The 22,675-nt window shown below is 39.7% G+C and overlaps 1 protein-coding gene across 1 annotated transcript in view; it reads left to right on the plus strand.

Moving 5' to 3' along the window:
• Positions 1 to 15,778, plus strand: part of LOC122492828 (kinesin family binding protein) — a 40,886-nt gene extending 25,108 nt beyond the window's left edge. The window contains exons 6-7 of the mRNA XM_043596507.1: positions 9,149 to 9,264; positions 14,354 to 15,778. Of these exons, the coding sequence (XP_043452442.1) occupies positions 9,149 to 9,264; positions 14,354 to 15,229 (992 nt within the window). The 3' untranslated portion in view covers positions 15,230 to 15,778. The remainder of the gene's footprint in view (positions 1 to 9,148; positions 9,265 to 14,353) is intronic.
• Positions 15,779 to 22,675: the final 6,897 nt, after the last annotated feature.

Consider the following 22,675-nt stretch of genomic DNA (forward strand, 5'->3'; position numbering starts at 1 on the left):
CATGAAAGAATGCTCAACATAGCTCATCATCAGAGAAATACAAATCAAAACCACAATGAGATACCACCTCACACCCGTCAGAATGCCTAAAATTAACAACTCAGGCAACAACAGGTGTTGGTGAGGATGTGGAAAAAAGGGAACCCTTTTGCACTGCTGGTGGGAATGCAAACTGGTGCAGCCACTCTGGAAAACAGTGTGGAGTTTCCTCAAAAAATTAAAAATAGAACTACTCTACAACACAGCAGTTGAATTACTAGGTATTTATCCGGAGGATACAAAAATGCTGATTCAAAGGGGCACATGCACTCCAATGTTTATAGCAGTACTATCGACAATAGCCAAAATATGGAAAGAGCCCAAATGTCGATTGACTGATGAATGGATAAAGAAGATGTGGTATATATGTTCAGTGGAATATTACGTGGCAATCAAAAAGAATGAAATCTTGCCGTTTACAACAGCATGGACAGTGTATTATGCTAAGCTAAGTAAGTCAGAGAAAGACAAATATCATATGATTTCACTCATATGTGGAGTTTAAGAAACAAAACAGATAAACATAGGGGAAGAGAAGCAAAAATAATACAAAAACAGAGGGAGACAAACCATAAGAGACTCTTAAATACAGAGAATAAACCAAGGGTTGCCGGCAGGGTGATGGGTGGGGGAAGGGCTAAAGGGGTGAGGGGCATTAAGGAAAACATCAGTTGGGATGAGCACTGGGTGTTACATGTACATGATGAATCACTAAATTCTGTCCCTGGAGATAATTGAATGAATGAATGAATGAATGAATGAATGAATGAAGTGTGATGTATATATACAGTAGATTATTATTCAGGAAAAGAAGGAGAAAAAAAATCCTGTTTAGTGGAAGGTATAAACTTCCAATTATGATTAAGTCATGGGATGGTAATGTACAGCATGGTGACTATAGCTAATATTGTATTGAGTATTGGAAAGTTGCTAAGAGGGTATATCTTTTTTTTTTTTAATTTTTTTTTTTTAAGATTTTATTTATTTTTGAGACAGAGAGACAGCATGAACGGGGGAAGGGGCAGAGAGAGAGGGAGACACAGAATCGGAAGCAGGCTCCAGGCTCTGAGCCATCAGCCCAGAGCCCGACGCGGGGCTCGAACTCACGGACTGCGAGATCGTGACCCAAGCTGAAGTTGGACACTTAACCGACTGAGCCACCCAGGCGCCCCTATCTTTTTTTTTTTAAGTTTATTTATGTATTTTGAGAGGTAGCAGGAGCAGGGGAGGGGCAGAGAGAGAGGGAGAATCCCAAGCAGGCCTCACGTTGTCAGCAGGGAGCCTAATGCGGAGCTCAAACCCACGATGTGTGGCCCAAACTCACAAACCATGAGATCGTGACCTGAGCCAAAATCAAGAGTTGGATGCTTAATGGGCTGAGCCACCAAGGCGCCCCTTATAATAAGACTTTAAAGATATACCTCTTGGTGTGCCAAGAGTTCAAGCCCTATGTCAGGCTCGGAGCTGACAGTGCAGGGCCTGCTTGGGATTCTCTCTCTCCCTCTCTCTTTCTCTCTGCCTGCCCCTCCTCCGCTTGTGCTCTCTCTCTCTTTCAAAATAAATAAATAAATAAACATTAAAAAAAAAGTCTCGTTACAAGAAAAACTGAACTGTGTATGGTGATAAGTATTAACCAGACTTACTGTAATGATCATTTCACAGTACATACAAACATCAAATCTTTGTGTGTATAACACTATAGTTGATCCTTGAATAATGTGGAGTGTCAGGGTGCCTATCTCCTGTGTAGTTAAAAATCCATGTATAACTTTTGACTCCCCAGAACTTAAATCACTAAGAGCTTACTGTTGACCAGATGCCTTACCATAACAATTAACACATATTTTGTATATGTATTATATACTCTAATCTTACAATGAAATAAGCCAGAGTAAAGAAACTGTTAAGAAAACCATAAGAAAGAGAAAATACATTTACAGTACTGTACTAAAAAAATTCATGTATAAATAGGACTGTGCAGTTCAAACCTGTGTTGTTCAAGGCTCAACTAAAATGTCATATGTCAGTTGTACCTCAATTAAAACAAATTCATACTTTTTATTATTATAAAATCAGTAACATACTTACACAGGGCCCCTGAGCACATTTTACTAAATTTTCAACCGGGTAATTTTTGCTTCCAAACCTTAACGAAGTCAAGTACCCAGATCTACAAGCTATTTCTGAAAAAGAAAGAAAAAGGACTTCATATCTAAGTACAAGTTCCAAAGTATAGTCAGTCCTCATTATTTATCGATTCCAAACTCGCAAATTCACCTGTTGCTACAATTAACTTGTAACCCCAAACACAGTACTTGGGGGCACTTCTGTGGTCATTTGCAGACATTTGAGTCACCTGAGATGCACATTCCCAGCTGATGTTGAACAAGGCAACACTCTGCCTTCTTGTTTCAATTCTCATACAGTAAAGAAATGTCCTTTTTGTGGTTTATTTAGTACCCCATTTTTCACATTTTTGTGTTGTTTTTTTTTGTTGGCAATTTCACTGTTTAAAATGGCCTCCAAATGGAGTGCTAAAGTTGCTGTCCAGTGTCTGTAAGCACATGAAGGCTGTGATGGACCTTATGGAGAAATGACAGTGTTAGCACAAGTTGTAGTGCTGTTGGTTATGAGTTCAATGTTAATGAGTCAACAATATATATTATTATTATTATTATTTTTTTTTTTAAGATTTATTTTTTATTTATTTTTTTTTCTGAAATTTATTGACAAATTGGTTTCCATACAACACCCAGTGCTCATCCCAAAAGGTGCCCTCCTCAATACCCATCACCCACCCTCCCCTCCCTCCCACCCCCCCATCAACCCTCAGTTTGTTCTCAGTTTTTAACAGTCTCTTATGCTTTGGCTCTCTCCCATTCTAACCTCTTTTTTTTTTTTTCCTTCCCCTCCCCCATGGGTTCCTGTTAAGTTTCTCAGGATCCACATAAGAGTGAGACCATATGGTATCTGTCTTTCTCTGTATGGCTTATTTCACTTAGCATCACACTCTCCAGTTCCATCCACGTTGCTACAAAAGGCCATATTTCATTTTTTCTCATTGCCATGTAATATTCCATTGTGTATATAAACCACAATTTCTTTATCCATTCATCAGTTGATGGACATTTAGGCTCTTTCCATAATTTGGCTATTGTTGAGAGTGCTGCTATGAACATTGGGGTACAAGTGGCCCTATGCATCAGTGCTCCTGTATCCCTTGGATAAATTCCTAGCAGTGCTATTGCTGGGTCATAGGGTAGGTCTATTTTTAATTTTCTGAGGAACCTCCACACTGCTTTCCAGAGCGGCTGCACCAATTTGCATTCCCACCAACAGTGCAAGAGGGTTCCCGTTTCTCCACATCCTCTCCAGCATCTATAGTCTCCTGATTTGTTCATTTTGGCCACTCTGACTGGCGTGAGGTGATACCTGAGTGTGGTTTTGATTTGTATTTCCCTGATAAGGAGCGACGCTGAACATCTTTTCATGTGCCTGTTGGCCATCCGGATGTCTTCTTTAGAGAAGTGTCTATTCATGTTTTCTGCCCATTTCTTCACTGGGTTATTTGTTTTTCGGGTGTGGAGTTTGGTGAGCTCTTTATAGATTTTGGATACTAGCCCTTTGTCCGATATGTCATTTGCGAATATCTTTTCCCATTCCGTTGGTTGCCTTTGAGTTTTGTTGGTTGTTTCCTTTGCTGTGCAGAAGCTTTTTATCTTCATAAGGTCCCAGTAATTCACTTTTGCTTTTAATTCCCTTGCCGTTGGGGATGTGTCGAGTAAGAGATTGCTACGGCTGAGGTCAGAGAGGTCTTTTCCTGCTTTCTCCTCTAAGGTTTTGATGGTTTCCTGTCTCACATTTAGGTCCTTTATCCATTTTGAGTTTATTTTTGTGAATGGTGTGAGAAAGTGGTCTAGTTTCAACCTTCTGCATGTTGCTGTCCAGTTCTCCCAGCACCATTTGTTAAAGAGGCTGTCTTTTTTCCATTGGATGTTCTTTCCTGCTTTGTCAAAGATGAGTTGGCCATACGTTTGTGGGTCTAGTTCTGGGGTTTCTATTCTATTCCATTGGTCTATGTGTCTGTTTTGGTGCCAATACCATGCTGTCTTGATGATGACAGCTTTGTAGTAGAGGCTAAAGTCTGGGATTGGGATGCCTCCTGCTTTGGTCTTCTTCTTCAAAATTCCTTTGGCTATTCGGAGCCTTTTGTGGTTCCATATGAATTTTAGGATTGCTTGTTCTAGTTTCGAGAAGAATGCTGGTGCAATTTTGATTGGGATTGCATTGAATGTGTAGATAGCTTTGGGTAGTATTGACATTTTGACAATATTTATTTTTCCAATCCATGAGCAGGGAATGTCTTTCCATTTCTTTAAATCTTCTCTAATTTCCTTCATAAGCTTTCTATAGTTTTCAGCATACAGATCCTTTACATCTTTGGTTAGATTTATTCCTAGGTATTTTATGCTTCTTGGTGCCATTGTGAATGGGATCAGTTTCTTTATTTGTCTTTCTGTTGCTTCATTGTTAGTGTATAAGAATGCAACTGATTTCTGTACATTGATTTTGTATCCTGCAACTTTGCTGAATTCCTGTATCAGTTCTAGCAGACTTTTGGTGGAGTCTATCGGATTTTCCATGTATAATATCATGTCATCTGCAAAAAGCGAAAGCTTGACTTCATCTTTGCCAATTTGGATGCCTTTGATTTCCTTTTGTTGTCTGATTGCTGATGCTAGAACTTCCAGCACTATGTTAAACAGCAGCGGTGAGAGTGGGCATCCTTGTCGTGTTCCTGATCTCAGGGAAAAAGCTTTCAGTTTTTCCCCGTTGAGGATGATGTTAGCTGTGGGCTTTTCATAAATGGCTTTTATGATCTTTAAGTATGTTCCTTCTATCCCGACTTTCTCAAGGGTTTTTATTAAGAAAGGGTGCTGGATTTTGTCGAAGGCCTTTTCTGCATCGATTGACAGGATCATATGGTTCTTCTCTCTTTTTTTGTTAATGTGATGTATCACGTTGATTGATTTGCGAATGTTGAACCAGCCCTGCATCCCAGGAATGAATCCCACTTGATCATGGTGAATAATTCTTTTTATATGCCGTTGAATTCGATTTGCTAGTATCTTATTGAGAATTTTTGCATCCATATTCATCAGGGATATTGGCCTGTAGTTCTCTTTTTTGACTGGGTCTCTGTCTGGTTTAGGAATCAAAGTAATACTGGCTTCATAGAATGAGTCTGGAAGTTTTCCTTCCCTTTCTATTTCTTGGAATAGCTTGAGAAGGATAGGTATTATCTCTGCTTTAAACGTCTGGTAGAACTCCCCTGGGAAGCCATCTGGTCCTGGACTCTTATTTGTTGGGAGATTTTTGATAACCGATTCAATTTCTTCGCTGGTTATGGGTCTGTTCAAGCTTTCTATTTCCTCCTGATTGAGTTTTGGAAGCGTGTGGGTGTTCAGGAATTCGTCCATTTCTTCCAGGTTGTCCAATTTGTTGGCATATAAGTTTTCATAGTATTCCCTGATAATTGTTTGTATCTCTGAGGGATTGGTTGTAATAATTCCATTTTCATTCATGATTTTATCTATTTGGGTCATCTCCCTTTTCTTTTTGAGAAGCCTGGCTAGAGGTTTGTCAATTTTGTTTATTTTTTCAAAAAACCAACTCTTGGTTTCGTTGATCTGCTCTACAGTTTTTTTAGTTTCTATATTGTTTATTTCTGCTCTGATCTTTATTATTTCTCTTCTTCTGCTGGGCTTAGGCTGCCTTTGCTGTTCTGCTTCTAGTTCCTTTAGGTGTGCTGTTAGATTTTGTATTTGGGATTTTTCTTGTTTCTTGAGATAGGCCTGGATTGCAATGTATTTTCCTCTCAGGACTGCCTTTGCTGCGTCCCAAAGCGTTTGGATTGTTGTATTTTCATTTTCGTTTGTTTCCATATATTTTTTAATTTCTTCTCTAATTGCCTGGTTGACCCACTCATTCGTTAGTAGGGTGTTCTTTAACCTCCATGCTTTTGGAGGTTTTCCAGACTTTTTCCTGTGGTTGATTTCAAGCTTCATGGCATTGTGGTCTGAAAGTAAGCATGGTATAATTTCAATTCTTGTAAACTTATGAAGGGCTGTTTTGTGACCCAGTATATGATCTATCTTGGAGAATGTTCCATGTGCACTCGAGAAGAAAGTATATTCTGTTGCTTTGGGATGCAGAGTTCTAAATATATCTGTCAAGTCCATCTCATCCAATGTCTCATTCAGGGCCCTTGTTTCTTTATTGACCGTGTGTCTAGATGATCTATCCATTTCTGTAAGTGGTGTATTAAAGTCCCCTGCAATTACCACATTCTTATCAATAAGGTTGCTTATGTTTATGAGTAATTGTTTCATATATTTGGGGGCTCCGGTATTCGGTGCATAGACATTGATAATTGTTAGCTCTTCCTGATGGATAGACCCTGTAACTATTATATAATGTCCTTCTTCATCTCTTGTTACAGCCTTTAATTTAAAGTCTAGTTTGTCTGATATAAGTATGGCTACTCCAGCTTTCTTTTGGCTTCCAGTCGCATGATAAATAGTTCTCCATCCCCTCACTCTCAATCTAAAGGTGTCCTCAGGTCTAAAATGAGTCTCTTGTAGACAGCAAATACATGGGTCTTGTTTTTTTATCCATTCTGATACCCTATGTCTTTTGGTTGACGCATTTAATCCATTTACATTCAGTGTTATTATAGAAAGATACGGGTTTAGAGTCATTGTGATGTCTGTATGTTTTATGCTTATAGTGATGTCTCTGGGACTTTGTCTCACAGGGTCCCCCTTAGGATCTCTTGTAGGGCTGGTTTAGTGGTGACAAATTCCTTCAGTTTTTGTTTGTTTGGGAAGACCTTTATCTCTCCTTCTATTCTAAATGACAGACTTGCTGGATAAAGGATTCTTGGCTGCATATTTTTTCTGTCTAGCACCCTGAAAATCTCTTGCCAATTCTTTCTGGCCTGCCAAGTTTCAAAAGAGAGATCAGTCACGAGTCTTATAGGTCTCCCTTTATATGTGAGGGCACGTTTACCCCTTGCTGCTTTCAGAATTTTCTCTTTATCCTTGTATTTTGCCAGTTTCACTATGATATGTCGTGCAGAAGATCGATTCAAGTTACGTCTGAAGGGAGTTCTCTGTGCCTCTTGGATTTCAATGCCTTTTTCCTTCCCCAGTTCAGGGAAGTTCTCAGCTATGATTTCTTCAAGTACCCCTTCAGCACCTTTCCCTCTCTCTTCCTCCTCTGGGATACCAATTATGCGTATATTATTTCTTTTTAGTGTATCACTTAATTCTCTAATTTTCCCCTCATACTCCTGGATTTTTTTATCTCTCTTTTTCTCAGCTTCCTCTTTTTCCATAACTTTATCTTCTAGTTCACCTATTCTCTCCTCTGCCTCTTCAAGCCGAGCTGTGGTGGTTTCCATTTTGTTATGCATTTCGTTTAAAGCGTTTTTCAGCTCCTCGTGACTGTTCCTTAGTCCCTTGATCTCTGTAGCAAGAGATTCTCTGCTGTCCTGTATACTGTTTTCAAGCCCAGCGATTAATTTTATGACTATTATTCTAAATTCACTTTCTGTTATATTATTTAAATCCTTTTTGATCAGCTCATTAGCTGTTGTTATTTCCTGGAGATTCTTCTGAGGGGAGTTCTTCCGCTTGGTCATTTTGGATAGTCCCTGGCGTGGTGAGGACCTGCAGGGCACTTCCCCTGTGCTGTGGTGTATACCTGGAGTTGGTGGGCGGGGCCGCAGTCAGACCTGATGTCTGCCCCCAGCCCACCGCTGGGGCCACAGTCAGACTGGTGTGTGCCTTCTCTTCCCCTCTCCTAGGGGCGGGATTCACTGTGGGGTGGTGTGGCTCGTCTGGGCTACTTGCACCCTGCCAGGCTTGTGATGCTGGGGATCTGGCGTATTAGCTGGGGTGGGTAGGCAAGGTGCTCGGGGGCAGGAGGGGCAGGCTTAGATCGCTTCTCCTTAGGTGATCCACTTCAGGAGGGGCCCTGTGGCCCCCTCGAGTGCACATGGAATATATATAATTTATATATTAAATAAGGAATCTTTAAACAGAAACACAGTTAAAATAATCAGTTAATAAAAATGTGACCAGAAGCTCAAAGGAATCTAACCGTATATTTTCCTCAGGAGCAATGTTTTAGCATTGGCTAATTCAGCGTTCACGGTGACTTCTTGGAACATGACTACCACAGATAATGAGAATCGACTGTATGTTGTTTCCTTAGTTTTACTTGTGGAGACAAAAACTACTTTTTCTGCTGAAACAAATGTTCATCTGAAGGAGATAAACCATCAGTGACTTGTTTCAGTGCCATGTTTCTGTGTTGCACGGGATGTAGTGACTTGATTGTCTCCTTGGAGAGCTGGGTACTGGGTTCGCTGTACTTGGTGTTGGTGGCACACCATGTTGATGGGAAAAGGTGGACTACAGAGGAAAGTACACAGATTCATAGTAATATTGCATTAAATCTAATGTGGTGGAAAATGTTGCCTCACGTTACAAAGGATGTTACAAACTCTGATCCAGTAAATTCTCCTTCTAGGAATCTGTCCTAAGGAAATAATCCAAAATTCAGACAGATTTATGCACAGAGATCTTTCTGTTTAGACTTGCTTGTTATAGAAGAATTGGAAACAATGCATGCCCAGAAGTAAAAGAATGGTTATATAAAGTAGGGAGCATCTCTTTAATTTTATATAATGCTGTACTTAAAAATGTTAGAGTTGATAAGATATGGGTAAAATGTTAGTGGTATAATATATAAGGAAAAATCTGTATTCAAAATGGAATATACAGTGTGACCTTAGTTTTTGCCTACAGATAACACATAAGAAAAAATTGGAAAGAAATGTACAAAAATAATAGCAGAGATTATTCCTACTTCCTCTGGTAGTAGGAATTTTGGGTGGGTCCCCCCCCCCCCCTTCCCTGTGGCTTCAGTGAGAATCTGTTCGTTTTAAATTCAGGAAGAAGTGGTGTAAAAAGAATGTCATACACAATGCAAATTACGATTGTGACCATTAACTTAGATAAATCATGTTATGTGATTTTAGCTACTGAAGCTGAAGGAGATGTGCCAGAGCTTTATCATCAAAGAAAAGGAGAAATAGCAAGATGCTGGATCAAATATTGTTTGACTCTCCTGCAGAATGCCCAGCTTTCCATGCAGGTAATGCCTTTTCTTTCTTAAATAAGCAGGATGTAAGTAAAAGCCTAAACTGGGAATTATGCCCATTGGGCTCATTGCATGTTTATTATGCAGAGCATGCAGAATGCTCTCAAATATTTCTGGCTCTCCCATCTCTGCCTTTTAGAATCTTAGTGTTCAAGGTCCATCTCAAATACCACTTCTTCCTTAGAGACTCTTCTTTGGATAGAATATAAATTTCTTGAGAGGTGGGGACTGCATCATATTCATATTATCATTATCTCCAGGCATTATAGGTTCTCAATAAATTAATTATTCAGTGAGTAATTCTTCATATTGTACAGATATCATTTCTCTCCTTTAAACTCCATAGAACTTTCATTGCCTTTCATAAATCACTTAGGTTTTGCTTTGTATTAGCTCTGTTCATATTCGTATCTTATTCCTTCACCTCTTTTTAGACTATAAGCAATTTGAGGGTAGGAAACAATTCTTACTAACCTTTATACACTTTATACAGTATATAAGTATATTTATATTATTTTTATAAAAATATATATCTGGAAACAGCCCTGCCAGTTTATAGCTGTATGTGTGTGGCAATTTGCTTAAACTCTCTTTGTCTCAATATTATCACAAAGAAGATGGAAATAATAATAGTACTTACTTAGGGCGCCTGGGTGGCTCAGTCGGTTAAGCATCCAACTTTGGCTCAGGTCTTGATCTCATGGTTTGTGAGTTCGAGCCCCATATCGGGCTCTGTGCTGACAGCTCAGAGCCTGGAGCCTGCTTCTGATTGTATGTCTCCCTTTCTCCCTGCCCCTCCCCTGCTTGTGCTCTGTCTCTCTCAAAAATAAATAAACATTAAAAAAATTTTTTAAATAATAGTACTTAATATTGTTATCAGAGTTAAATTAATATATATGCAAAGGGCTCAGAAAAGTGCCCTAGACATACTAAGTCCTCAATAAATGTTAATGGTTATCATCATCATTACTAATCCGTACTGAATCCTAGTTTCTAACCACTAAGGAGAAAAATAAATCATTTGGTTGCAATATACTAGGTGTAGATACATAGAAGACTTTCCTGGAGGAGTAACGCTTTTTTTTTTTTTTTTTTTGCATGCATTAAAGTACAATAAGTTTTACTAGCAGTAATATAGAACCTATTAAACCAGTAGATGAAATGAAACTAAACAAACAAATCATAATACCCCAGAAGGATATGTCGTGCAAAGATTAGAGCATTTTAGAGGTAGAGGGTAAAGATGAAGCATATTTGGGAAAGAAAGGAAGTGGGGAGAACTGGGAGTCTTTCGTCTAGAGAAGTTGGAGCCAGGAAGAGCTGTCGGCTTTCTTCTGCTCAGAAAGTGGTCTAAAAAACATGTAAATAAACAGGCAGCCTGAAAGCAAGTGAGTAAATACAATTTTGGAGACTTAGGGGTTGGGTTTGAAATAATTGTGTGAGGTAAAATACACTGTAATTTAACTCATACCCTTCATTTAGTTGATATTTTCCAGACTGGACACTAGAACTTATCACCTGCTTACTTTAAACCCAAATAGTTGCCAGCTATTGAATTACTCAGATTTTCCTTAGTCTGATTGTTAGTTTGATTTCATCCTTCGATCATCTTTTTACCTGAAAAGTGTTCTTCAATCCAAGCTTAAGACTACACAAATTTATTTATGCCAGCTCTATGCTAGTCATTGTCCTGTGATGAAGAAGAATAGACCTGGCTTTTTACTTCACGTAAAAGTGCAACTTTGATAAGTCCACAGAGGAGAGACCCATGATGGAAGACATAATAGGAGGAAGTAACATTTGAAGGAAGCTCTGGGAATGAGTAGAAATTAGTTAGACTGGAGAAAAGAAGGCACGGCATTCCAGCCAGCCGAAACAGCATGTTCTGTGGCACAGGGAGTGTGAATTAGACAGGATGGAACAAAGGCCTGTGAGTCTGGAGTGGAGTGGGAGAGCAGGTGATATAAGACAGAGGCAGAAAGGAGCTGGAATGAGCAGGGCCTTCGAGAATGAAGACTTAAAGGGTTTTGGGACAATCATTTAGGTAGCAGAATGGAGAATAAATTGGGAAGCAACAGTGGAGGAGGGTGATTAGTTAGAAGACCACTGGAACAGTCTAGGTGAGATGTGAAGGGAGCTTGATCTAGGGTGGTGGCAGAAGAGATAGAAGAAAGAATGGATTCCAGAGGTATTTAGGAAGCAAAATGTAAAGGACTTGGTGATAGATTGAATGTGAAGGATAAAGGGGAGAGCAGAGGGACATCTCAAGGAGGATTCCTAGGTTGTTGGCTGTCCGTGTTCATGGAGGCTACTTCACTAAAACAACACTAGGACAGGAAACTGCTGAAGAAGAATAGAGTTCCATTGTGGACATCCTGTGGACGCAGAACCTCTGAGTGTTCTTACAGGAGAGGTCATACAGGGAGCTGTAGTTACGGGTCTGGAGCTTGAGAAGAGGTGTGGGCTGTAGCTATACATTTATAGCTATACATCCTCCCATGGATGGCAGTTGCAGCCATGGGTGTGAACAGAGTCACCTGTAGAGCAGCGCTGTCCAATAGAAATAGAATACCAGCCATGTATGTAATTTTCAAAAAATTTTTTGGTTTATTTATTTATTTTGAGAGAGTAGGGGAGGGGCAGAGAGAATCCTGAACAAGTTCTGTGCCCTCAGCACAGAGCATGATGCAAAGCTCAAACTCACAGACTGTGAGTTTAAGACCTGAGCTGAAACCAGGAGTTGGACACTTAACCAACTGAGCCACCCAGGCACCCCTGTAATTTTCAATTTTCTAATAGCCACGTTATAAAAGAAAAAAAGGTGAATTAATTTTATATTCTTTAAGCCCAGAATATAAAAAAATTGTTATTTCTATAAGTCATCAGTATTAAAGAGATTTAAAATTATTTTTGTATTAAGTCTTAGAAATTGGGTGTATATTTTATACATACAGCCCACATCTCAGTTTGAACTTCCCACATTTCCAATGCCCAGTAGTCATCCAAATGTGGCTAATGGCTACTGTTCTGAACAGTGCAGATCTAGGGACAATTTGAGTGGAAGGAACAAAGGGCTTGGGGGTTGAGCACAGAGGGATCTGATGTTCATGTTCAGTTTTATTGAGGAGGATGAGCTTAGTCTATTTTTTTTTTAATTAAAAAAATTTTTTTTTGTTAACGTTTATTTATTTTTGAGACAGAGAGCATGAACGGGGGAGGGTCAGAGAGAGAGGGAGACACAGAATCGGAAGCAGGCTCCAGGCTCTGAGCCATCAGCCCAGAGCTGGATGCGGGGCTCGAACTCACGGACCGTGAGATCGTGACCTGAGCTGAAGTCGGACGCTTAACTGACTGAGCCACCCAGGCGCCCCAAGCTTAGTCTATTTTTTAAGCCATTTTACTTTTTTTTTTCCCCTGAGAAGTAGGGGAGATAACTTTAACTATGATGGTAGATTAAACTGTATCTTCACTTTAGTGTCTTTTTTTTTTTTTAATTTTTTTTTTTTTCAACGTTTATTTATTTTTGGGACAGAGAGAGACAGAGCATGAACGGGGGAGGGGCAGAGAGAGAGGGAGACACAGAATCAGAAACAGGCTCCAGGCTCTGAGCCATCAGCCCAGAGCCCGACGCGGGGCTCGAACTCACGGACCGCGAGATCGTGACCTGGCTGAAGTCGGACGCTTAACCGACTGCGCCACCCAGGCGCCCCCACTTTAGTGTCTTTGAGACCTAGAACGTTTCTCTGCATTTCACTAAATACCTTCTAGCATAAATATCATATCATTAATCTTAATGGTGTCTCTGTGAAATATTAAAAAAAATTTTTTAATGTTTATTTTTGAGAGAGAGAGTGTGTGTGAGCAAAGGAGGGCAGGGAGAGAGGGAGACACAGAATCTGAAGCAGGCTCCAGGCTCTGAGCTGTCAGCACAGAGCCCAACACGGGGCTCGAACTCCGTGTTGAACTGGGAGATCATGACCCGAACTGAAGTCAGAGGCTTAACCGACTGAGCCACCCAGGCACACCTCTGTGAAACATTTTAGGATGTAGATTATAGTCTTACATATGTATAATGTTTCAGAGTCTCTAAAGTTCCTTCATATGCATTTGTCTTACCTGAAGAAGAAACTATAAATGAGTTTTAGTTCTCCAAAGAGGAAAGTCATATATAAGCAGCTTAATTTGTTTAAATAATTTTTCCTATTTCTTACATTTTTTTTAAATGTTTATTTGTTTTGAGAGACAGTGCGAGCAGGGGTGGGGCAGGGAGAGAGGGAGACACAGAATTCAAAGCAGTTTCCAGGCTCTGAGCTGTCAGCACAGGGCCTGATGTGGGGCTCGAACTCATGAACTGCAAGATCATGACCTGAGCCAAAGTCGGATGCTCAATGGACTGACTGAGTCACCTAGGCGCCCCCTCTTACATTTTTTTAAATTTACCACTTTAACCATTTTTTAAAGTTTATTAATTTATCTTGAGAGAGACAGAATGAGTGGGGGAGGGGTAGAGAGAGAGAATCCCAAGCAGGCTCCACGCTGCCAGCGCAGAGCCTGATGAGGTGCTCAAACTCAGGAAACTGTGAGATCATGACTTGAGCCGAAACCAAGGGTTGGACCCTCAACCTACTGAGCAACCCCAGCGCCCCTGTTTCTTACATTTTTAATACAAGTGAAATATAATTAGAAGAAAGTTTTAAAAGGTATTTAAGATTATAGTACTTCCTGGGGTGCGTGGGTAGGTCAGTTGGTTAAGGATCCAACTCTTGATTTCAGCCTAGGTTTTTGATCTCACAGTTTGTGAGTTCAAGCCCTGACTCAGGCTCTGTGCCGACAGGGCAGAACCTGCTTGGAGGAGTTCTCTCTCTCCTCTCTCTCTGTCCTGCCGCTTGCTTGCATGCTAGCATGCATGTGTGCACACTCTCTCTCTCAAAATAAATAAACATTAAAAAAAAAAAAAAGATTATAGTATCTCTTTAACTCCAGCTGGAAGAGGGCTTTCTTTTCTTTACTCTTAAGTTTACCATATTATTTGAGAGCAGGAGATCAGTGTCCTACCTAACCATAATTTATGTTTTTGTTTCAGGACAACATAGGAGAGCTTGATCTTGATAAACAGTCTGAACTTAGAGCTTTGAGGAAAAAGGAACTAGATGAGGAAGAAAGCGTGAGGAAAAAAGCCGTGCAGTTTGGAACCGGTGAGCTGTGTGATGCCATCTCTGCGGTGGAAGAGAAAGTGAGCTATTTGAGACCTTTAGATTTTGAAGAAGCCAGAGAACTTTTCTTATTGGGTCAACACTATGTATTTGAGGCAAAAGAGTTCTTTCAGATTGATGGTTATGTCACTGACCATATTGAAGTTGTCCAAGACCACAGTGCTCTGTTTAAGGTGCTTGCATTCTTTGAGACCGATATGGAGAGACGGTGCAAGATGCATAAACGTAGAATAGCCATGTTAGAGCCCCTCATTGTAGACCTGAATCCACAGTATTACCTGTTGGTCAACAGACAGATTCAGTTTGAGATTGCACATGCTTACTATGATATGATGGATTTGAAGGTTGCCATTGCTGACAAGCTGAGGGATCCTGATTCACACATTGTGAAAAAAATAAATAATCTTAATAAGTCAGCACTGAAGTACTACCAGCTCTTTTTAGACTCCCTGAGAGACCCAAACAAAGTATTTCCTGAGCATATAGGGGAAGATGTTCTTCGCCCTGCCATGTTAGCTAAGTTTCGAGTTGCCCGTCTCTATGGCAAAATCATCACTGCAGATCCCAAGAAAGAGCTAGAAAATTTGGCAACATCATTGGAACATTACAAATTTATTGTTGATTATTGTGAAAAGCACCCTGAGGCTGCCCAGGAGATAGAAGTTGAGCTAGAACTTAGTAAAGAGATGGTGAGTCTTCTTCCAACAAAAATGGAGAGATTCAGAACCAAGATGGCCCTGACTTAATAATCCTTGTTTTTAATGAAAGAAAATGTGCAATATTAAAGAGAGTTTCTCCCTTAGTCAAACAGGCTCAATTCCATTGTGAAGTTTACCTTTATAGCCAGGTGAGTGTAGTTTGAACTTGAGATAACAGACCAATTGAGTTTTTGCTAGGACCTTAATCAACATAAAGATAATAATTTATACCTAATTATGTAAATTGCCTTGTTAAGGTGATGTGTGATTGGTATGTTAGATTGCTTATTTCCTATTTAAGTAGAAACCTTTCTGACTCAGTTTTCTAAAGGTAGGTTCTTTGTTGGCTAGTATTGATAGCTTTATTAAGAAGAAAAATTCTGTAGTTATATACCGGTAGACAAGCCTGTTAATTGAAAAGTAACTTCCTGTAGTTATTCTTCCCCAAATATTTACTTTCCTAATTTCCAGAGAAATCTTTCATTTTCTGAAAACATCAAAAAACTAAGTTATGTTGTAAAGTACTGTAAAGTAGTCGTCTCATTTATAGAAGGAAAAGGCCTTGCTGGAAAATAATAAATTGACTTGTTTCACTAATAAAAGCTTCCATTTACTCTTTTGTTTTCTTACAAGAATTAGTTTTATTTTTGATACTTCAAAGGTATTCCTTTATTTGAAGCCAAAGAATGATATTTCTTTGGCATCATTGCACAGTTAGAAAACACTAAAATCTCATCCATTGAAGAATATTTGAGATCCTGTCTGTGCCAGAAAAATCTTATTGGTTGAGTTTCTTATCAGAATTTTGGTAAGTTTATAAACTTTTAAGCACTATTAAACAAAGGATATGTACTGCAAAATAACATTGATAATATATGTTAGTCATTTCAAGAAATGCAGAATTGAAATGGAGTCCCTATCCAGCATAAAAATCAAGATCAGTTGTAAGATTTGATACAGAGGATAGCTCTGAATTTGCCTCAGAAAGCCTAGGATTCAGTCAACTCTAAGATTCTATTACGTTTATGTATGTGTGATAAACACCTTGCTTTTCCTCTGAGATCAATTTGTCAGGAAAAAAAATCTGAGTATAAAAGCAATGTGTAACTCACTCAATATTTCATATTCATTATTAAGTGTTTACTGTGGATCAGGTACTGTTCTCACTTTTCTAAGCATAAAGGATACAGTGATGAACAAGATAAAGAAGGTCCTGCTCTCATGGAGCAAGCAAACAAATAAGCAAAATGATTTCAGGTCATGAGTGCTGTTAAGGAAGGAACCAGAGTGATGTGGTAAACATTTAATGAGAGGGGGTGCCTACTTTAGCTATAGAGATCTGGAAAGGCCTCTGAAAATGTAGAAGGTGACATTGAGAACTAAATGGGGAAAAAAGGCAGTAAAGATTCTTTGGTAGAGTATTCCAGAGAGTGCTAGGCCCTCAAGCTGGAACAAATTTAGGAAAGGATTTGGGAAAGGCCACTGTGGCTAGAACAGATGAGGGTTGTGGAGTGAGGTGGAGTGGGGCAGGAGTAGAGAGTCCAAATAGAGACGGTTTTATAGGGGAGAAGTTTGAATTTTATTCTAGGTACAGTAGAAAACCTTTGTAGAATTAAAAAAATTTTTTTTTCAACGTTTATTTATTTTTGGGACAGAGAGAGACAGAGCATGAACGGGGGAGGGGCAGAGAGAGAGGGAGACACAGAATCGGAAACAGGCTCCAGGCTCTGAGCCATCAGCCCAGAGCCCGACGCGGGGCTCGAACTCACGGACCGCGAGACCGTGACCTGGCTGAAGTCGGACGCTTAACCTATTGAGCCACCCAGGCACCCCCGAAAACCTTTGTAGAATTTGTAAAGGAGCATGGCATGATCTGATTGGCATATGTAAGAAACCACTCCAGGCTGCTGGCTGGGGAGGGAATAGATTGGAGGAGTAGGGGAAGACACTAGAGAGGTAAGAGGGAGACAAGCTAGATTCTGTTAAGATTAATCTGAGTGGTTTGGACTAGGGTGATAAAGTAGGAATGGAGAGAAGTGGATAAATTCGTTATGTACTTTGGAAATAGAATCACATGACATGTTAAAGGATTAAATGTAGGTCATGAGGGGAAAAGAAGAATCAAGAACCATATTAAGTTGAAGTGTGCAGGAGAAGCATGTTTTTAGGAGGGAATGGGGAGTTAGAATTAAAGAGTTCCGTTTAGGTCATGTGGAGTTTAGGATGTGAAGATGCTTGAAATAAAATGATTTCTGATAATATTCCTTAATTAGACTTGAAAGTGAAGAGGATCCAGATGGGAGGGAGGGTTCCTGGGGGTAGTGACAATGCGTCTGCATCTCAACTACTCTGAGTTCTTCAACTCTCTTGTGAGAACTGATTCTAGAACAGATCCCTCTGTTATAAGCCTCTCTTGATCTAGCCATTTTGCTACCAACCTTATTCAACTTTGTAACTTCATTTATCTAGTCATTCATTATTTGTTTAACAAATGCTGAGGTCTTTCTGTGCACTAGTCATTGTTTTAAGCTCTGAAAATATGGTCTGTAAAGACACAGCCCCTTCAACCTTGATCATTCTTCTTCTTCGCAACTGTGTTTTTCAGCGTGAGTTCAAAAGATAAAACTCAGGGCGCCTGGGTGGCTCAGGTCATGATCTTGCAGTTCATGGGTTGGAGCCCTGCACTGAGCTCTGTGCTGACAGCTCAGAGCCTGGAGCCTGCTTCAGATTCTGTCTGTCTGTCTCTCTCTCTCTCTCTCTCTCTCTCTCTCTCAAAAATATTAAAAAAATTTTTTTAAATAAAATTCAGTTTTAACAGGCACTGGTTAAAACCAGTCTTTATCCTACTAGCCATCAACATACTCTACTATTTGTCATTTGCTCTCTGCAATGACTGTTCATATTTTAAAACCGCGTCCTTAGTTATCAGCAGAAAAGCTAACTGGCTGTTTTGTGATCCTGCATTCTGTACGCATGGCCTCCTCTACAAACTGCTTTTCCTGAGTCTGGCTTCCCAAAGACAGCTGTTCATTATTCTAGGCTAATTTTACAAAATCTTACATGAAATACTTATAACCCAGAATCCTTAGCAGTGTTGGCAGCATGAGAGAATATGGGCTAGAGGCAGTGACCTATCAAAGCCATAGATTTATTTCAAATAACCTTTTATTCCTCTTTTCCTCGTCCCTAAAACCAATTACTGGGGGCAAAGACTACATGCTGAATAAAAAAATTGTAGGGTTTGGGTGCCTGGGTGGCTGTCAGGTGGGCATCTAACTTTGGCTCAGGTCATGATCTCATGGGTCGTCAGTTCGAGCCCCATGTCCCTCTCTGTGCTGACAGCTCAGGGCCTGGAGCCTGCTTCAGATTCTGTGTCTCCCTCTCTCTCTGCCCCTGCCCCCCTCATGCTCTGTCTCTTTCTCTCTCTCTCTCTCTCAAAAATAAACATTAAAAAAAATTGCGGCTTGGGCTCCTGGGTGGCTCAGTCGGTTAAGCATCCCATTTCAGGTCAGGTCATGATCTCTTGGTTTGTGAGTTTGACCCCTGCATTGGGCTCCACACTGTCAGTGCTTGGAATTCTCTCTCTCTCCCTCTCTCTCTGCCCCACTCCCGTGGTCTCTCTCTCTCTCTCTCTCTCGTTCTCTCTCAAAATAAACTTAAAAAAATAAAACTTTAAAAAAATTGCATTTTTTGGGGACATAGAAGTCCTTTGCAATTGTCTTTTCAACCTTGCTAGATTTAGACAACTAGTAAGATAAAGGCATTGTTCATTCATTCACTTATTCAACAATTGTGTATTGAATGTCTGCCATCAGAAGACTGCATGGTACCTGTCAGTCCTGAACAGTCATCTGAGAAGAGCGCTGAAATCTATATGATTTTAGGGTCTTCCAGACAGTATAGGTTATGTTTTGGGGGAAATTCTAGTTATTAAGCACAGGTATTTTCTTTTATTCCAGTTTAGTTAACATACAGTGTTATATTAGTTTTAGGTGTACAATATAGTGATTCAACAATTCCAGAAATCACTCAGTGCTCATCATGAAAAATGCACTGCTTAATCCCATTATCCATTTCAACTATCCCCCCCCTACTTCTCCTCTCCTAACCATTAGTTCTCTGTTGTTAAGAGTCTGTTTCTTGGTTTGTCTCTTTTTCAATTTGTTTGCTTGTTTTGTTTCTTAAATTCCACATGAGTGTGAGTGAAATCATACTTGTCCTTCTCTGACCAACCTTTTCTATTCAGCATTATACACTCCAGGTCCATCGATGCTATTGCAAATGATAAGACTTCCCCCTTTAAAAAACAAAAAAAGATTTTAACAATTATTTTTAAGTAATCTCTGTACCCAGTGTGGGGCTCGAACTCAAAATCCCAAGATCAAGAGTCACATGGTCCACCAAATAAGCCAACCAGGCTCTAAGACTTTAACCTTTTTAATGGCCAAGTAGTGTTCCATTAGATAGATAGATAGATAGATAGAGATATATCTCACATCTTCTTTATCCATTCATCAATCAGTGGGCACTTAGGCTGCTTCCATAACATGGCTCTTGTAAATAATGCTGCAATAAACATAGGGGTGTGTATATCCTTTCAAATTATTATTTCTAAATGCTTATATATTTATTTCCAGAGAGAGAGCAAGCACACCTGTTCAGGTGGGAGGGTCAGAGAGAGGGGGAAAGAGAGAATCCCAAGCAGGCTCTGCACTGTCAGCACAGAGCCCAATGTGGGGCTTGATCTCACGAACTGTGAGATTATGACCTGAGCTGATACCAAGAGTGGGATGCTTAATTGACTGAGCCACCTAGGTGCCCTGCCCTCTTTTTGAATTCTTTGAGTAAATAACCAGTAGTGGAATAAGTGGCTCATATGGTAATTCTATTTTTAATATTTTGAGTAACCTCCAAACTCTTTTCCACAGGCTCTGCACCAGTTTGCATTCCCACCAACAGTGCCCGAGGACTCCTTTTTCTCTACATTCTCGCCAACACTTGTTGTTTCTTGAGTTTTTTTATTTTAGCCATTCTGACAGGTGTGAAGGTGATCCCTCACTGTGGTCTTGATTTGTATTTCCCTGATGATGAGTGATGTTGAGCATGGGAACAGGTTTGTTTAAATGCTATTCTCATACCTTTGCTGTTATTCTCAGGGAGACTTCCTTTTCCCTTGCTGCTCCTTGGAGAAAGTTTTGTTTTTGTTTTGCTTTGTTTGTTTATTTGTTTTGTTTTGTTTTTTTAGAGACAGTATGAGTTTGGGGAAGAGGGGAGGAAGGAGACAGACAGAGAATCTTAAACTCCACCCTCAGCATGGAAACTGACTTGGGGCTTGATCCCATGACCCCGGGATCATGACCTGAGCTGAAATCAAGAGTCGGACACTCAATCGACTGAGCTACCCAGGCACCCCTCGGAGAAAGTTTTTGCAATTGTCTATAACTTAGTGGAGTTGTCTGGGTTATCTATATTTGTTCATCTCTGCTCCTCAGATCACAATTAAAGGCAATGCTCAGTTTCTCCCAGAATCATGTGAGAGGAAAGGCTTGATATGTACTTTTCTTTTTCACTAGAAAATAGACCTGTCCGCATTTCAGATGCTATTTTGTCCAACTAAATTTCTTCTTATACTCAGGGGTTGGCAAACTTTCTGTAAAGGGCCAGACGGTAAATATTTTAGACTTTTTCGGTCGTATAGTCCATTGCAACTATTCAATTCTGCTATAAAAGCAGCTGTAGACACTACATAAATGAATAGATGTAGCTGTGCTCTAATAAAACTTTACTCCTAAAAACAGTGGCAGCTGGATGGGCATGGTTTGCCAACTCTTGCTTTTACTGGTTTATTTTTGGAGTTTCTTCATACCTTATATACAACATACCTATAAAAGCTAGTGTTACCGAGCACTATCTAATAATCTATTTCAGGGGTCCTCTAGTAACACTTTATATACATAATTTAATAGAATTGCCTCAAGAGCTTTATGACATGGATACTATAACCCTCCTTTTACAGAATGTGAAACTGAGGCTTAGAGCTTTAATGACTTATCCAGGGTCACATAGCTCTTAAGTGGCAGAGCTATTATTTAAACTAAGGTCAATATTCGTATCTTTTACAAAGTTCACAAACTGCTATCAGTTTTAGTTTGAATGAACAACTGCATTTCAAGTAAAACTGCTGATAACCCATTAAATTAGTCAGATTAACCAAAAATCAGATATGTAGTTACATCTATATAGATTTTTAAAAAAATTATCTATTTTGGGGGTGCCTGGGTGGCTCAGTCGGTTAAACATCTGACTCATGATTTAGGCTCAGGTCATGATCTCACAGTTTGTGAGTTCAAGCCCCACATCAGGCTCTGTGTTGACAGTGCAGAGCCTACTTGGGATTCTGTCACCCTCTCCCTTTCTACCCCTCCCCCACTTGTGCCATCTCTCTAAATAAATAAATAGACTTTTAAAAAGGTATAAAAAAAAATTGTCTATTGTAGCAGTATAGCTGTTGCGGTATTTCCAAACTTTTCAGAGCTGCCCACATTGCCTGTCTGTTTTCGATTATCACAATCGGTTACTAATGATGAGATATGAAGAGAGAAAACTCAAGTATGTTAGGGCAACAATATTTTCGAAATGTCCTAGTTGACATAGGTGTACTCGTATTGTAGGTGGCAGTATATAAATAGGCCTTTAGTCCTTTTCCATTCCAGAGACGTGTAATCTTCTTAGGGAGAAAAATCAATTGAGGGCCATAATATCTGTTCAAATTGTTTTTATTATGACTTATTATTATTATTGGTCTTTGAAAATACCTGGAATGGGAAGACATTAAAGAAGGCATCCAGGAACTATGTGTCAAGGAGGAATCCCAGAAAAAGTACAGCTCTCATAAACCCTCACCTAGGTAACCCATACAGCTCGTGTAATCCAACCAGACTGTAAGCCAGTAACTTCTTTCTCAAGAAAGGTCATGACCTAATATGAATTTTTCATCTACAGGAAGTGACAAGAACATGTTCCGTGGGAAAATAGGGTTCAAAATTATAGTTCAGAAAATCAAAAAACCAGGGTGCCTAGCTGGCTCAGTCATTGACGCACATGACTCTCGATCACATGACTCTTGTAGGTTTGAGCCCCACATTGGATGTAGAAATTACTTAAAAATGAAATCTTAAAAAAAGGGAAGAAAGAAAACCAAAGAACCTACTGGATGATAATGAGTTTCTGAGTCAGACATGACCCATGGCAGCACCAGCTATCAGCACCGAGCTCTTTCCCCCCAACTTCCTTCTGAATTATCTCACTCACTTTTCTCCACTGGTTATCTTAATCACTTTGCCTTTCCTGTTAACGCCCTCAGTCAGGTTTGGTTATCAAAAGACTCATCACCCTTGAAAGTCATCTATAATCTCATTTAGATGAGTTTTTATGCTTTTAATTTTCATCCAAAACCTGTTGCTTGGGCACTAAGAAGATGGTACAGTCATGTAA

The sequence above is a fragment of the Prionailurus bengalensis genome, chromosome D2 (assembly GCF_016509475.1).
Source record: "Prionailurus bengalensis isolate Pbe53 chromosome D2, Fcat_Pben_1.1_paternal_pri, whole genome shotgun sequence".
NCBI classification, from domain to species: Eukaryota; Metazoa; Chordata; class Mammalia; order Carnivora; family Felidae; genus Prionailurus; species Prionailurus bengalensis.